Raw genomic sequence first — 16,975 nt, 5'->3', positions numbered from 1 at the left:
GAGCACAGTCCTGGTAGAATGACAATAGCAGGCACATTCAGTAGCATACTCAGTTCACTAAATTGGGCACTTTCCCACTTTATTTAAATAATTATAGTGAAAGAGACATTTATAGAATGAAAAGTTTGGAACAAAGTCTGATTTAAACAAAACTGAATGAAATAAAAAGGTACATTTTCAGTTGGCAGAAAGAAATAGACTATATTTGGATTTTGGTCAGAAATTCAAGGACCATTTTTATCGCCTCTAAATATGGCAGCAGAGTTCTGAGGTCCCTGGTACTGGAAGTGATTCTGGAGGCACATCCTCTCTGGAAGATTAGGGTAATTTTCCACACATTTTTGTTTATTAATAGAGGGGGGAAGCAAGATTCAACTGTCTCAGAATTGATGGAACCTTGTAAAAGCCTCATTGTCAGTAAAAGCTTCTGTCCAGAGCTTGTACTTGCCGCTCTAACAGGCATCTCGCATCAAAGCATTGCTGCCTTCATCCACCTATTTATCCCAAGAGAAGTTAAAAAGTTACCAGAAATTCCTGAACCATTCAAGAATGTACTTTTGGATGTTTTCAGGCAAGTATTCAAGTAAAATGACACTGAGTTCAATTCACACTGATGAGCAAGACCATGAATGGTGATGGTCCCAGTTTACATCCATGGCAGCCTTTCAAAGGGTGCTAGCAGAATCTGCACACCTCTGCTGAACAATGACACGGCTCAGCTATTCCCTTTTTTGGGGGGCTGCCAGCCTGACTAATTGCTGGCTTTCAGTATTTTTGGATGGATTTGGGACACCAGCCAAGTGACCTTGAGCTCATCATGTTCTGCCAGCTGTTCTGTGATGCCTACTTCTGTCTGCCTACCTCTCACCTCCTTCACTGTTCACACCTGCGGAGAGCAGGGGTGTGTCAGCTCACCCCGACAGGACAACTTCCCTTGCCCCCTTCGATCCAGCAGAGAATGGCCTGCAGGCAGACAAGGCCACATTTCTCAAACTTGTTGACTTCTGTGGAATAACTTCAGGATTTACCTGCAAAACACACAGAGCGGTGATGTGCAGTGAGGATCACTGACATACTAGTGGGGACCTCTAGGGTGATGTAGCTCTTTTAACACTTCTGTGCAATATTGTGCCCTCCACAATACCTCTGACCTGCAGCTTCAGCAGGAGACACTTGCCAGGGCCAAAGCAGCAGTGAAAACAGGAACGTTGCCATGATCCAGAGGTGTGACTAGGCACACTTGAGTCACCTTCAGCAGCTAACTCTGGTGCTGACAGCAAGCATTTCTTCACAGACTGTGCAAATCTGTCCAGGACCCTGGGTGAGCATTTGGCTGTGTATGTCCTCAGTGTCACAGCTCCCTTTGTTCTCTGTACCCAAGCCAGTAAATTGCAGGTGAGCTCAGGACAGAGCCCACCCCTTGAACTGCCCAACAGTGAAGCTGAACACATGGGACCCCTTGGTACTTTGGAAGTGCAAATACAGTTGTTGGCAAGCTGTATGGAAGAGATGTAAGGACTACATAACCTTCCTGAAAACCTCCTGTATATAACTACACATGTACCAGTCTCCCTGTGAAACAGCATCTGGCTAACTACAGGCACTCACAGAAACACCGAATCACCAGGAGGCTTTTAAAACGTGATCTTGCCAAAAGAGGAAAGCTGAAAGCAGGGCACTTACTTGTAATGAAGGCATTCACAGAAGCAAGACTCTTTTTTTTTTTTAACGTGCGATACCAAATAAAAAATTCTGTGAGCATGTGCATCAGATAATTGTGAAAAATGTATCTGCATTATCTTTGTTAAATATCTCACTAATGTGAAAGAAAGCCTAAAGGTCATCTGTCAAATGTAGTTGTGAGGCAGGAAAAAAAATATCTCTCAAGTTGGCTATCTTGAAACCTTTAGGCTCATGATATTTTTGTTGAACAGAGAAATGTGATCAATGAATCATTAGGAGTCCTCTGCCTGATAACAGAGGTCAAGAATGCTTTTTGATGATGAGTTTAAGATGCTTTTATTAACCTGTCTCAAGATGGTTGATCGCTTTCAAATGTGACGAGACCCTCTCCAGCACTTGAATTTTAAATATTTAGAGATCTTCATTGTCAAATGCTTCTCAATAATGCTTCACAATGAATGAATTATAGTGCAAATGAAACTCAAGGTAGTTTTTAATAAAAACATAAGAGATTTCAGTATTCTGTGAAGACTGATCATGTTTTATAAAGTACTTGCCAAAATAAGGGTAACTAATAGGAAGACACCTGGAAATTAATGAGGATCTAGGTAGACATCGTTTTCTTTTCATGCTGTTTCTGAGTATGTAAATACACTAATTTTTAATTCCAACTGCCTCCAGTTAAATTCTGGCTCATTATAACAGTGCATATGTGAGAAGAAATTAATTAATCTATGCTCAGGTCCTAAGAAGCAAAGCCATTTTCAGCGCTGATGCTTTCTGATACAAAATCTATTTTGCATCTTGTTGGCTATATAGATTACATTCACATTTGCTTCACAATTCTGTTACATAGTTAGATAAGTGTAAAGGGATGTCTGGCTAAATGAGAATCAGGCCATTGCACATAAATTTTCACTCCTGTTTTAGGATCCCAATTCCCATTTCATCACACCAAAGTGAATCACAAGTAAATCCATTTAAATTCACTGGGTTGTGTGAATAGGAAAACAGAGTAAGGGAGATCTTAATTAGAGGAAATAAGCAGCACTGATCCATATTTATGCTTTGTAGAGTTAAAATACATAGGATTTTGTTCATGCACCCTTTTTAAAACTCTGCCTGCTTAGACCTTCTTCTTGAAAGAAAGTTCCAGTATCGGTCCTGTATTTATAAAAAGCAGCAGAGCACGGTTTTTCATTAGGTCCTGCCAGCCCCAACTATTCATAGTAGAGGAGTTTCCTATAAGCTGTTTTCACCTGGTGATATGTTAGAAGACAAATTATTAAGTCACTAATTAGGCTGGTAACTGTTCAAATTCATATGACTTCACTTTATTGTACAGCTATGTGACATAACGCTCAATTGTCTCATACGCCATCTGCTTTGGTGTCAAGACGTGCTTTTTTCCAAGTGACATTCTGTTGTCAATTACAGCATTCTTGACATTTCTAAATGTCTTTGTTGAGAAGTTTGTGGTCTACTTTGTGTTTCCACAAGAAAGTGTTGTTGATTACCACCAGTACTATGGGACTTGCTGTTTGCGGCAGCCAGGGGAATCACTCACCCTGCCATTTCTAGGCAGCACCCTTCAGAAAATTCTGAAGCTTTGCAGTCATTTATCCCAATTCCCTGCTAGTTTCACTTTGTAGTGAAGGATTCAGATGTCTTCATTTGCTCTGTTCGCTATTTTGCTCTTCACTTACTCTACATGTTCAATATTCTTCTGACATTACATGCAAGTATGACATCAGAAAAATTAACGTTGGTCGTGAGGCCTCATACAGGTCAGGACTGCAGAGTCTGTTACTGAGTTGCTCAGTTTAGTCTTCTCTGTTTAATTTAATATGGACTGGCTGCATGCTGTGCTTTATTACACTGTGTGCTGTATCATATTCTGTAAGGGGGAACCTCTCATTAGGCAGCAGTTGTGCAAAAAAAGAAAAAAAGTCAGTCTTATTCTTTGGGATACTAGCTGTTGGCAAGACCTGGGAAGTACATTACTGATTTTTATTTGTGTTATCAAAGCCTAAGAAAGATGTAGGCATATTTGAAAGCTTCAAGGGACAGGAACCAGAATATAAAGTCTGGAGAACCAACAACAGACAAGGATGGGTTAGAGGCACAATTCTCATCACTGCAGTTTCTGAAGGTCCTTCCCATTTGCAGTGCTGAAAGCCTGTGAATTTTGAATTCTTGATTCAGTCCTTCCAGCCCACAGACACCAACGTGTTCTCTTGGGGGAGCTTTTAAAAATCCCAGAGAACTGTAGGGAAAAAGCTGCCTTGCTGAAGGCACATTCACAGTGCCCATGTGGGTATGTAACACAAGTTACAAGGATGTTAATAACTGAGTATCTGCAAGATTTTTTCCATTTTTTCCCCTCTTACATACCCTTTTCAACAGCTTAGCCTTAATTGTACCCTCTGAGGGTACCTATCTTGCAGACACTCAGACAATTATTAACATCCTTGCACTTAACTAACTGTGCCCTAACTTCACCCTCAGAAACAAAAAAAACATGACACAACTCTGCCCTGATGTTGTAAAGCTGTGGCCCTCTCAATAAGTCCTACTGACTGTGCACAAAAGCAGGCGCGGACAGCTGGAAAAGCTGATGCAACCCAAGGCAATGCCAAGTCACACCTGCCAAGGATCAGGCTGTAGACCTGTGCTGTAGCAGTGAGAGAATTTGGTTCATAAAAGGTTTCAGGATCAGGCTCTGCGTAGCTTTCATAATGCATTCAAATAACTTCTCTTAGATGCTGCAAAAAAAATAGTTTGTACCATACAGAAAAAGGTCACAACAGCACTTAGATTTCAACAAGAGGTAATTAACGTATTATTTGGCCTTTCATTTGTCAGTTCTTATAAAGTGATGTACACAGCCAGCAGTTACACAAGGATTCTGTTGTACTAATGTTAGCAGAGAAAATTTCATGAAGAAACTCTGAAAGTTGCATGGAGGGCTTACTAAGTAACAGAATGTATTTGCACACTTCCACTTTTCTGCTTTAAGGTCCATGCTGAGAATAATTACAGAAGGTTTCTCTGTGAGGTACTTCCCATAAGACATGTATGTTGAAACAAAATATACATCCAACAATCCAGGTGTCTTGGCATATACAGTCCATCATTTTGATACCACAGTGAGAATGCCGGGCCTTCCAATTTTTTGCTCAGGGAGATAACACTGTTTGAGGATTTTGCTTTCAAACTTATTTAAATACATACCTCACTTCAAACCCTGAAATCAGTAGGACTCATGTGCCTGAATACCTGCCTCAATCAGGCTGCAAACAACAGGAGTTTTCCCACCTACTTTAGCTAAAGATGAAGCAAGGTAGCAGCCAAGATATTTTGATTTGTCTGAACAGCTCTTATCTAGCATTAGCTCTCATTATCTTGGCAAGCCCCACTCACTGCCCACCATACACAGAAAAGCTGGATAAATTTTGCTTTTCTTTACCTAACACAAGTGGTAATGTAATGGCATGGTTTCAGTGCTGCTACAGCAAAAATTTGCTATGCACTTCAAGTTAAAATGTGTCTTCTGGACTCTGAAGCTCTGTCATCCCATTCATTTTCAGATAGACAGATAATCTGAAAGCAACTTTTCCTTGAAAAATGCTGTCATGCTACCACCCCGAAAGATGGCAGAACAAAGAAGTATTTAAAGTGATTTGGGGGACTTGTGCATTTGAGCATTTTGCAAAGAGCAAGTTTACAACAATCTGTTGAATTTTCAAAAATTATAATTAAACCAACTCAGAATCATTGCCTGTGTCCTGTTAGATCACATCTCAGCAAATCTGCATGTAAAAAAATGATGGGTTTCTAAAAGGAAGCTCCAGATAATAAGGTTCTTAAATTCATGCTTGATTTTATTGCCTGGGTTTAAACTTCAAAAACCAAACAAAGGAAAACACAAGTGATCAGCTTGCAATACAAACATACCTAGCAGAAGATAGGTAGGAAGACAGGTTTACAAGCATATTTTATTTCTAGATGTATGTAATTTTCAACTAGTGTCATTTAAATGGAAAATGCAAACTCAAATGTGAAGGTAGAAAAGCAAGATTCTTTTTTTCAAAGGACAGTCAATACTGCAAAGTGCATTTTTTCTATACATAGAACAAAGATTTCATGCCACCTTGAAGACCACTGCTGAATCCACTGAGATGACAAGCACAGATCTTTGAATTTCCAATCCAAAACCAGCCTTTGGCAAATAAGATGTTTGATAGTATCCATCTACTTTTCTTTTTGTTCATATTGAGTGTAGAAGGTTTATTTAGAAGACACAGGCTTAGTGTCAGATGTTTCCATCAAAATAACTCATAGCCTGAAAAACAGCATCTCCCAAGATCTGTGAATATCCTCAGTCCAGTCCTAAACCCCCTACAGCGTGGGGTTTTTTCTCTTATCAGTGAAAACATAATGAGAGTATGCTTTATCTAGAGCTGTTTTGCACAGCTTGAGTAAATTGGAGTGAAGGAAAAGCTGCAGTCATTCAAATCACTCAAAGAGAGGCTGCTCTCTCCTCCTTCCCTACTGATCCTCTAAAACTCATTTATGAAGCATTTTTCCATGTAGCTTTCCTCTTTCCTCTGCTCCCTCCAACTGTAGAGGTCTGTATTTTCATTGTAGGATGCAAAGCCCAGGAAAGGCCTTACCATGTGAGTGAAAAGCAGTTGCTTTCCAATACATAACAGTGCTGATACCAAATATACAGCTGGGATTTTCCATGATCCTCTAATTGATGGGTAACATCAGTAAGGGTTGAGTCATAAGCTTAATTCACAACTCAACTACTTCTCAAACTTAACACCACCTGTTTCTCACACTCACCACACCATTCAAAGTTACCACCTCATTTATATCAGTGCATTATAGGGAAGTTAAGCCTGGTTTAATCATGCAATTTAGTAGGCACTTTTTCAAAGTCCCCAGGAGTGCTCTGTAGACCTGCACCAGAAACGCACACTCTGACAAACTTCGGCACAGCAAGTGGCTGTTCTGTCCACCAACAGAACTAGTCCAGAGACAGGCTGCAGACTGGAGCAAGGTTGCCTCACAGATCAGGGGAATTCAACTCGGTACATCACAGAAATAACTAGAACTACTACTGGACATGACCAGGGTAAAGCATAAACTATGAAGAACAATTTCAAATACAGGAACAAGTAAGTAAACAGGGTAGAAATAACAGGCCTTGGAGATGTCTGTGTTAATGCAGTGAAGGAGGAACAATGGAAGGGAACAAAAGGCATGAGAGGAAAACAAGGATCCAGGTGATGTGTTACGTGGAGCACCACTAGGGCACTCCAGATGGGTCTGTAGGGAGTGAGGCAAGCATTGGGAAACCCAGAGAGGAGGCAGGTGCAGGATCATCTTCATGAGAAAAGGAAGGTGTCCTTTGTCAGAACTGCAGATACTTGGACAGCTAGAGAACGTGAATGCCTGGTGCTGTAAATCCTGTAAAGGAGTAACAAGGAGCAACAATACAGCCCAGCAAACACTCTTATTTCCATACAGCACCTCACGTTAACAGGTAGCCCCAGTAGCAAAGGCTGAAAATTAGTTGTATGAGACATATGCAGGTTCTAAACCAGGAGTTAACAGTATTGTAGACTAAACTACGTACCCTTGGTTAAAGAAGCAAATCTTTTCTTTTGTCCCTTTCATTTATTATGTGAAAATATTTATTTTCATTTTATTGCTCCTAACTATTGCCACATACAGAATTGCCCTGCCCCTGCCTTAGAATTTCCTCAGTAACTGAGGAAAATTACAGATTGAGCAGTTCCCACAGTGCCTGTAGAAGGATTCTGGAAACTGAGATTCTATCCCTTTTTACAGGTTTGCCCTTTTTCCTGTAGTGCAGCAGCTGATGAACAGAGGCACACTGCAGAAAACTAAAAGAATAAGGGTGCACTGTGCAGAACAGCTGATTTGGTCTTGTGGCAACATGAGGGAGGCTCTAAACAGCTCGGAGAATCTCATCCCCTCCAAGGACCCAAGAGATCTGACTGCAGATTAGGACAACGATTTCCTGCCCCAGCTCTGAGGGCTCTGATTTAGCAGCAGTGCAGAGGTTACCTTCTATCGACTAACATCGTTCCTGCTCCCAGCTATCCCCCACCACACCTGCCGTGAGATGCTCCCAAACTCTTTGCAGGAATAACTGAGCAACCAATGTAGCAACTGGTTTAGTTTATAGTATATTGTATTAATGTAACACCAAACTGCTGCCCGTTTCCCTTAATGCACCCAGCTGCGAGCTCTGGTTGCTACGGGAGCAGTTATGGGAGATCTCTGCTGCTACACGAGCAGTTATGTCATCTTTACAAGACAGACTCCTTCAAGAAGAGGTCTGACAGGCTGCTGTAGGCATGAACCACAACTGCTCCTCCAAGGGAAGCCATCCCTGCTTGTGAGTCAAGCCGTGGCTAATTCTCTTGAGGGGAAAGCCAGTTTGAGAGATTGCTGCTCCCTCTTGAATGCCTAGCCACACATTCACACTCCACCCCACCCAAGAAGTTACCTCCCTCAGCTATGCTGATTCAGCTACCTTGTGAGCATGGTCTAAAACCTGAGAACTTACTGTGTTAATCTCTAGGACTCATTTTTAGTGCAAGAACTATTTTAACCAAATCTGTTGTCACTGGGTAATGATGTAAAGTCATATCCCTAGGCTGTATGACACTCAAAATGAAAAATATTTAACAGAAATACCCTTAATTTACTCTGAACCACAACATATATCCTAAGTACAAGCTCACACAAGTTTACAGATGATTCTTGTCTTACATGAGTCACCTGTGATTACATTTAGTTGAAAACTTCCCTAATATCTTGGATTGAACCTATGAAGTGCCATATTGCTGTAATGTAATGTAACAAAAAGATCTATTTTTCCCATTTCTCTGGTAACTGTCAACTGAAGATGTAATAGCAAGACCTCAAAGTGACTACAATTGATGCAATTGAAACATCAAATTTGAAGCACAGCACTTGGCATCTTTTACTTGGACATCTACAGCATACATTACCAAAGCAGTTTGTGGGAGGCATAGTTGCACACACAAACACTTCTGCTGCTTCGTGGCAAGACCTGCATGTAAACTCCCCACTCCACACCACCTTCAATGTGTATTTCATCACACTGGTGTTAAAGGTAGCTTTAAGAATGAAATAGTCTGAAAACACATTGAGGACAAAATTCCATCCTGATTGATCAGCCCCACTGATGAATGGAAATGTGGAGCATAAAAGGTTACAAACTGGATTTGAGGAACCTTTCCCTTGCTGACCGTCAAGTAGTGCCAAGGCTTTGAAGACACCTTTGGTAAGCAGCACTTCAGCGTACATCTCCACGTCATCCAGCAAGGGCTGGGAGAAGATTCAAGCCGTTTTAGTGTATGAAATGGTTGCAGTGTGTGTATGAAATGATGCTTGGATCTATGCCTAGCCTCAGGTTAAAGTTCCCCACTATGTCACTGAAGAAAAGTGGTCCTATATGCATGGCATTATCTTGCCTTGAGATCAGGTCTCATCCTTTCTCCTTTAGCAAAAATCAATATTCAGATCTCTTTTGCACACATGAATGCTGTTATCTGCATAGACTTAATCACATGCATGCAGTATTTCTAATGCACATAAAAGGCTGAGATCTTCTACTGAAAGCATGTCCCAAGAATCATTTCCTAAGGCCACTATTGGAAAAGATTATTTCTGACTCACAAAAGCATTAGAATATAGAAGCTGACATGGTCATTGTCAGCAAACATACAGAGACCTACCCTACTCTCAGATTCACGGTATTGAACCTCTTGCTCCACCTGATTTGTCTTTTGTCAACAAAAATCTGTAGTGACTATGACATGGCCTCTGTGTCATGGATGAAGACTTACATGTTCTATCTCACTCCCAAACGTTGGAGACATTTCCAGCCACAAAACCAACACAAGAACAGAGGAACCTTTTTTGTTCTTCTGGTTGCAAGCGTAGATTTAATCAAGGGCGAATTTCTGTGCACGACAAATTTCTTCTAAAAGAAGGAAATGTGTTCCTTGGCTTTTTTTTTAAACTTACAGAAGTAATCATATGCCAAAAAGTAGGTCTACTCTAGACAGGTGATAAGAAGGACTGACCCTGGAGAAAGAACATGTTACTATGTTGCCATTCTTTCCATCACTGTCTGATAAAATTATCACTCTGTTCTTCAAATTCTCCTTAAAAACACCTAACAAAACCAAGCCACACCATTGCTGGTATTTCTAATGGTAAGACCACACTAAAAGAAAAGTTTCCCCAAAAAAATTAGGTCACTGTAAAGCTCACAAAAAAGCAAACACATAAAAAACCCCATCACAATCTGTTTTCAGCTTGATTCCCTAATGCATAGCAAGATAGGCATCAAGTGCTTGGGAAGGCCTCAAACTACCTTAGCTTTGTTTTGTTTACCCAAAATCAGTTCAGTGAAACCACACAGTCACTGCCAGTCAACTGATCAAAATAGATAATGGTCTACCAATCACTTTCCACAATACCCACAGTTATCCAGGTCTCCCTGCTATCTCACCAGCTATCTATGTTGCACCTTCTGAACCAAAAATCAGGCTCTACTTAGTATCCACCTGTAAGTGCATTCCCAGCTAGCCACTCCTAGGTTTTAGAAACAGAGCTACAGCCTCCCGAGTTTCTTCATGGGTTTTTTTGTTGGTTTTTTTTTTACAAATACAGTATTCTGCTAAAATCACATTAAATCTTCAGACAGGAAATCTAATCCTGCTAATTTACAAACTAACCAGAAACATTTTCAAGCATGCGAGTACAGACAATGTCATCAACATCAATAAAACTTGCTCAGAATTAAGCATGTCCCTTAGTGTATTTCTAGTAAGGTCTTACATAGGTGAAACCACAAGAAGGAACGACCCATTATCTCTAATGAGTAATTTAACTCAGTAATAGCAAAAGCAGTGACTACCAGGCATATTTTTGTTACACTGCTGAAGTCAGTCCTTATATATGACAAAAGATGGTGGCTCAGGTCTTTGTAATTTTTTTATTCCTTACAGACAGCTTTTTGACATGATATGGACTAGTGAATAGGAAAGAGTCTTTATTTAGCCAAATTTTCACTTTGATGTTTCATTATTTGGATTGCAAAAGCACTTATATGTCCCAGGAAATAAGATACATGCTGGAATACATAGAATACATTTTACAGGAGTAAAAAATGTATTGGGAAGCAGAATTTGGTCCACAAACTGTTGTACTTAATTTAGCTTCAATAAGTAAACAACTTCTCCCTCACAGGAAGAAATCCTAAACCACAGATTTTTACTTCAAAGCATACTGAATAAAGTCAGTGGAAAGGAATGATTTGGAGACAGTGTAGGTATTTCAAGGGCATTTTCTACTATTTGCCAAAATTACCTGTACTTTGGGTTTTCCTGATAAAAGTGTTCTTCATAATGATCCTCACAGCAGGCTTATGAATTGGTTGAATCATCTTGTAACTACATCTACTGCCATCCAGAGGTAATTGGCAAAAGTTTGAAGAGTAAATCTAAGCTAATGGTATCACTAACAGTGAGACACGAATACTGTACATTAGAGCAGCTTCTATCAAACATAAACTTAAACTTGTAGCCCAACTGAACAGAAACTACAACAATAAAAGTTAAGTAGGATAATTTTTTGTTCTTTTCCAACAGAAAAACAGAACAGTTAGATCACATTGATGATTTAGTTCTTTTGGTGCATTATGATGATTTCTACTAATCTTTTGGACAAGTGCTTCTGCAATTTATACTCTGCCACTTTACGTTTTTCATGCAGACCTCAACTGTGGATATAAAATAAAATAAATAAAAACCCTACAGCCTTTTTCACCCCAAAGAAAGCCTGCGCTTTGCAACAGCATCCAATTTTTGAGCATCTCAAAGTAAGCAAGCAAGCATTAAGGAATTGAGCACATACACAGTGACATGTATTACTATCATTCATACTGAAGAGAAAGAGAACCTCATGGAAAGACAGAATGATGATTAAATTGTTTAAGTATCTGTGGATTGTGAGTGCCCACAGTTAGGGATAACTGCTTTCAAGTCCTATGGCTGAGCACTCACAAATCCAGCCACAGGCAGTTCAATACGATATTTGAGATTCTAAACCTAGGAACCCAGAAGCAGACATGATCAAAATGAATAAGCAGTTCTAAAAATTCATCCTTTGAAATTGAAAAAGTCTACTAAGAAGGCTACAGCAAACATGAGATAATGAAAACATTTCTTTCCTAACAGCTATTTCTATAATTCAATGTTGGTATCACCATTTCATCTTTCCAAAAGCCCACATATTCAGCAGTACACACACACCTGTTCACTTAACAGAAGCTGTGTGCCTGCTTGTAATTCTCAGCTCTAAACTGGGAGTTACAAGCTCAAAGCATGGCTATGATTACTACAGTGTGCTTCTCAGAAGCCACTTCTCACGATGGGATAGTTTCCCAAAATATCCATGACTCTATTTACAAACCTTGTTTGGTTTACAAATCCATTCCAATATTCTTCCAGCTAGCACCTTCCCAACCACACTGTGAAATCACGAACTCAGAAATGTCCTGTCTGAATAATAGACCATGACTATGTACAACAGTAACAATTTTGTAGTCAGGCTTTACTAACAGGCAACATTGTGCTGAGGACACTTGAAGCACAGTCAAATGAGGCTCCTTTAGTTACATCCTGTGCTTACCAGACAAAAAGTCTGACATTGCTAGTAAACTACGCAGGTATTTCTTCTATACAACAGGAGGAGGTCTAAACAAAGACTACAAAATTTTTGCTTGTAGTAAGTACAGCCTGACTCTGCCAAGGACTACAGCAAAACTGTCCAAGACTTCAGCTCAGAGTCAGGGTTTCTCCCATGTTCTTTAAAAGCCTGAATCCTTGACAAGATGCAAGAGGCTTTTTCAGAATTATTCTCTAAACAGGTGTTTAGATTATTTCTTTGTAAGCGTGGTGGTTTTTTTTAGATAGCTTTAAGAATGGGTTGTAACATCTACCTATGACAAGTTTCAAAGACTTAGCTAATTTGCTCAAAGTGGGATTTTCATAAACAGAAAAAAAGAAACAAACACCGCACCCAAAAGCAAACACCAGTGTGAAAGGATTTACAGATTTCCTCTGTTGATTATAATTGTTGCTGTTGAATCATGTATGTAGAGACTAAATATGCAGGATCAATTCATTGCCTCCAGCAACGAAACACACAACAAAGATCAGTAAAAGCATAAAAAAGGCTACTAAAAAAATCCAACTTTGAACGCCACCTGAGACGAGTACAAAATTTCCTGTCACTAACCCATAATAATAAGGGTGCTCCTATTAAGACTATTATCACAAAGTAACACTGAAGCAATTGAGTAAAAGAACAGTCCTGTTTATCGCACTAGGACAACTTGTAAAATAAATTACAATTTGTGGAATACATAAAAAGGCTGGAATTCAGTTCTAGACAGCAGTTTCCAGAAAGTAATATATACCTTCTGAGATTCTTTTTTCCCTTCCTTAACAGGTTCATGCTATTAGGTAAAAGAAGACCAATCCTTGGCATGCACACTTGCTGCTATTCCAGTGATACACAGTAATCTTTAACACTTACAGCAACTTCATAAGTGCAGTAAGTATTACCAATTATGCCCTCTCAGTCCCAGATACTCCCCTAAAGGCTCAGAGTTAGCTACATAAGGATAAAATAGGAAAGTACAGGGATCGGTGTAAAGGTATTGACCAGACTGCCCAAACAGTGGACTTTGCAGTTCAAAAGTATAAATTTACGCCTAAATCTAAATAGTGTAAGTGCATTTATTCAAAGAACTGTCTTTATTTTTTTATGTGTAATTCCAGGTGGAAGTATGAACTGTCCGAAACAGGGAACAAAATAATAGCCAATGCAATGCCATCTTGTGGTAAACGGGAAAACTGCATCCGACCTAGGTTTAAATGCATAGGGACTGTGCTGCTTCACAGTATACAAATGACGCTCAGAACTCCTAACCGGGGGGAACAAACAAACCCCAAATATTTTATCATCGTTAGACTTACAAAGTTGTGATATCTTAAGAATTAGAACTTGAGAATCTGCTATTTGTCTTCATTTTATAAGGCCAGCCTTTATTTTCATTCCAACGCTACTATACTGCTGTGGCATTACACTCAGAATCATTTCCATCACGCCAAATGCAACGTAAAGGCAAAGATGCGACGTAACTTCATTGAGAATCGTATCTAGAATAAACACTCCCATCACTTTCCTTGGCTACAGTTAAGTGCTATCGTGAACTTGCATTTAGGTCACCAGAGATCAGCTCAAAATGTCATGGCCATACAAGCCAGATCACTGTAGAACTATAAATGGATTCTTCCATAGCCCACTTGTTTAAAAATAGCACAGAGGTATCTTTGACCCAGCTGACCTTTGGGTGCACACAGTATCTGCCGATCACCTCACTTATCATCATGCATGATGAGGTAGCTGCCAGGTGATATTGCTTTCCAAATGCTGTTCCTCCCCTCCCTTCTCTGCATGGAGACTTGCCCACAAGACCTACACCAGTCTCTGTGGAGCTGCAACACAATACTTGAATTTTGGCCCTGCTCTACAGCAATGACTGTCAAGACATAATGGTATGCTACCAAAAATCCCAAAACCAACAACCACCAAACCCTATGGAAAAAGTAATTCCCGCTACACAGTCTCGCACCTGCACTGTGCCTAAATGGCACAGCATGCCTGCCTGCCTGCACAGGCAGAAGCAGGGGAAGCTGCAAGGCCCCGGTGGCTCCGCAGCAGCCTTGTCCCCTGGGGGCCACAGAGTGCCCGCAGGCCTCTGGCGCCTGCCCCCTCACGGCGCCCAGGCTCCTTCCGCACATCGCCCGCTCCGGCACCGGTCGCCGAGGCGGCGACAGGCAGGCTGAGGGCTGCCCCGAGCCCCGCACAGCCCCGGCCTAGGGGTCGCTGCGGATTTCATCGGCGTCAGCTAGAAGCGCCTGCCTATCGGTCCCGCCCGCAGGCATCTCCTGACAGCAACCGGGGGGAACCAAGGCGGTGTGACGCGCAAGCAGCCGGCAGCGCCACCAGGGGAACCTGCCGGCGGTAACGGCCCCTTCAGGCGGGGCCGGCGCTCCCAGCACCCTCCGCGGCCCGCAGCCCCGCGCCGGCGCAGAGCGGACTGCAGCTCCCGGCAGGCATTGCGCCCAGCTCGCCCCGAGGGGCAGGGCTTCCCGGGCACCGCTATTCCGGGCGTGGAGGCGCGCTGCTTCCGGTGCGCTGACCCGGAAGAGCTTCCTTGCACTTCGGGGGCGGTCGGCGGGAGCAGCTCGCACGTGTGGGAGCGGCCCGGCCCGGCCCGGCCCGGCCCGGCGTGCCCGTCGCCATGGCGGCCGTGCGGGTGGAGGAGGTGCTGGCGGCCGCTGAGGAGCAGGAGGCGGAGAAGCAGCGGAGCATTACGGTGGAGAAGGAGCTGGAGCTGGAGTTCGACCTGGGCAACTTGCTGGCGCTGGACCGTAACCCGCCGGCGGCGGCGGGGCTGCGCGGGGCCGGTCCGCGGCGGGAGGCGCTGCTGCGGGCGCTGGCCCGCGACAACACGCAGCTGCTGGTGGCCCGCCTCTGGGAGCTGCCGGCCGAGCGCGCCGGCGGGGCCGGGGGGCCGCTGGTGGCGCGGCTGCCCGAGCCGGCCTTCCGCCTGCCGCGGGAGAAGCCGCCGCCGCGACCGCGGCCGCCGACGCGCTGGGAGCAGTTCGCGCGGCTGAAGGGCATCCGCCGGCGCAAGCGGACCTCGCTGGTGTGGGACGAGCAGGCCAAGGAGTGGCGGCGGCGCTGGGGCTACCGGCGGGCAGGCGGCGACCCGGCCCGTGCCTGGCTCGCGGAGGTGCCAGAGGGCGCCGACCCGGAGGAGGACCAGTTCGCCAGGCTGCGGCGGGAGAAGCGGGAGCGGGTGGCGCGCAACGAGCTCAACCGTCTGCGCAACCTGGCCCGCGCCCACCGGGCCGGGACCGCCGTCCCCGCCGCGCCTCTCCACCCCACCGGCCACCAGAGCCGGGAGGAGCTGGGTCGCGTTGCCCGCGTCGCCCGCGTCTCCACCGCCTCGCTCGGCCGCTTCCAGCCCCGGCTGCCCAAGGAGCCGGCGGAGCCGCCCTCCCGCAGCGGCGGCAGGAAGCGCCGCTTCGAGCCACTGCTGGGTAACCTGGCGGCCGAGCGCAGCCGGCAACTGGAGCTGCTGCGAGACATGGGCAGCAAGAAGCCCGTCCTCGACATCACCCGTGCTGTCAACAAGCAGCTGCGCCAGGAGGAAGCCGAGGCGGCTGCTGCCAAGGGTAAGAAGCAGTCGCAGCGGGGGAAGCGCGGCCGCCGGCAGCAGCGGGCTGGCCGCAGCAGCAAGAAGAGTGGAGCCCGCCGGCAGCAGCAGCAGAGGCCTGCGGGCAGCAGCACGGGTGGTGGCAAGAGAAAGAAGGCATGAGAGATAGAGGGACTGTATGCAGCACGGTGCTTGGGGCTGCCTGCTGATGCGTAGGAGAGGACTGTCACTACCAGCCTCCTACCTGGTGCTCTATTCCCACTCCTATTTGCCAATAAATACGCTCCGGCATTTCTAAAATGTCCTGTGTTTGGCTCTTAGCTGGCGGTCAAGGAGGGCTGTGTTCCCTATGCAAGGGCAACTGGTGGTGTATTGAGGGTGTCAGGAGCCCTGGTTTCCCCCAGACGTGGAGTTTTACAGGGACAGACAGGTAATGGTTCTTCACGGCTTGCTGTGGCTACAGCATTTCCAGGCAGGACTGAAGCTGAGCAAAGCTGTCCCTTGCTCAGGTAGCAGGGACTGGGGGGGCATCGCAGCTGTGACCTGCATTTTTTCGAGTATGATGCACTGTGCTCTGGGTGCGTGGCCTGACGATGGAGCTCTTGCTCTGTAAGTCAACTGCTGTTCAGCTTTGTGGTATTCAGGCGCAGTTACAAAAGGAACAGTAAAACTTACTGTAAGATTTATTGCAGGGCCTAAGAAATTGTACGGATTTCCTAGAGGGTTCTGTGGATTAAAAAGTCAAAGCTGGTGACCAGCCATTGAATCCAACAGAAAAATGTTTGTTTTGAACAACAGGTTAAAAACTAGATTTCTCCCTATGTTAATGGTAATCCATCATTTCATAGAAATAGTTTCACAGTGTTTTTCTTTACCAGTTTGAGAGCAGGTGTTGGAAATTATCTCAGACTTCTGATT

At 43.9% G+C, this 16,975-nt stretch overlaps 1 protein-coding gene across 1 annotated transcript; it reads left to right on the top strand.

The window, feature by feature from the left end:
* Positions 1–15,021: 15,021 nt before the first annotated feature.
* RRS1 (ribosome biogenesis regulator 1 homolog) lies at positions 15,022–16,357 on the top strand. Its single transcript, XM_055800756.1, has one exon. The coding sequence runs from the start codon at positions 15,137–15,139 to the stop codon at positions 16,217–16,219; it is 1,083 nt and encodes a 360-aa protein (XP_055656731.1). The 5' UTR covers positions 15,022–15,136; the 3' UTR covers positions 16,220–16,357.
* The last annotated feature ends 618 nt before the right edge of the window (positions 16,358–16,975 follow it).

Source organism: Falco peregrinus, chromosome 3 (genome assembly GCF_023634155.1).
Source record: "Falco peregrinus isolate bFalPer1 chromosome 3, bFalPer1.pri, whole genome shotgun sequence".
NCBI classification, from domain to species: Eukaryota; Metazoa; Chordata; class Aves; order Falconiformes; family Falconidae; genus Falco; species Falco peregrinus.
Note: the sequence above shows the minus strand (reverse complement) of the source record. Positions and strands in the feature narration are given on the sequence as shown.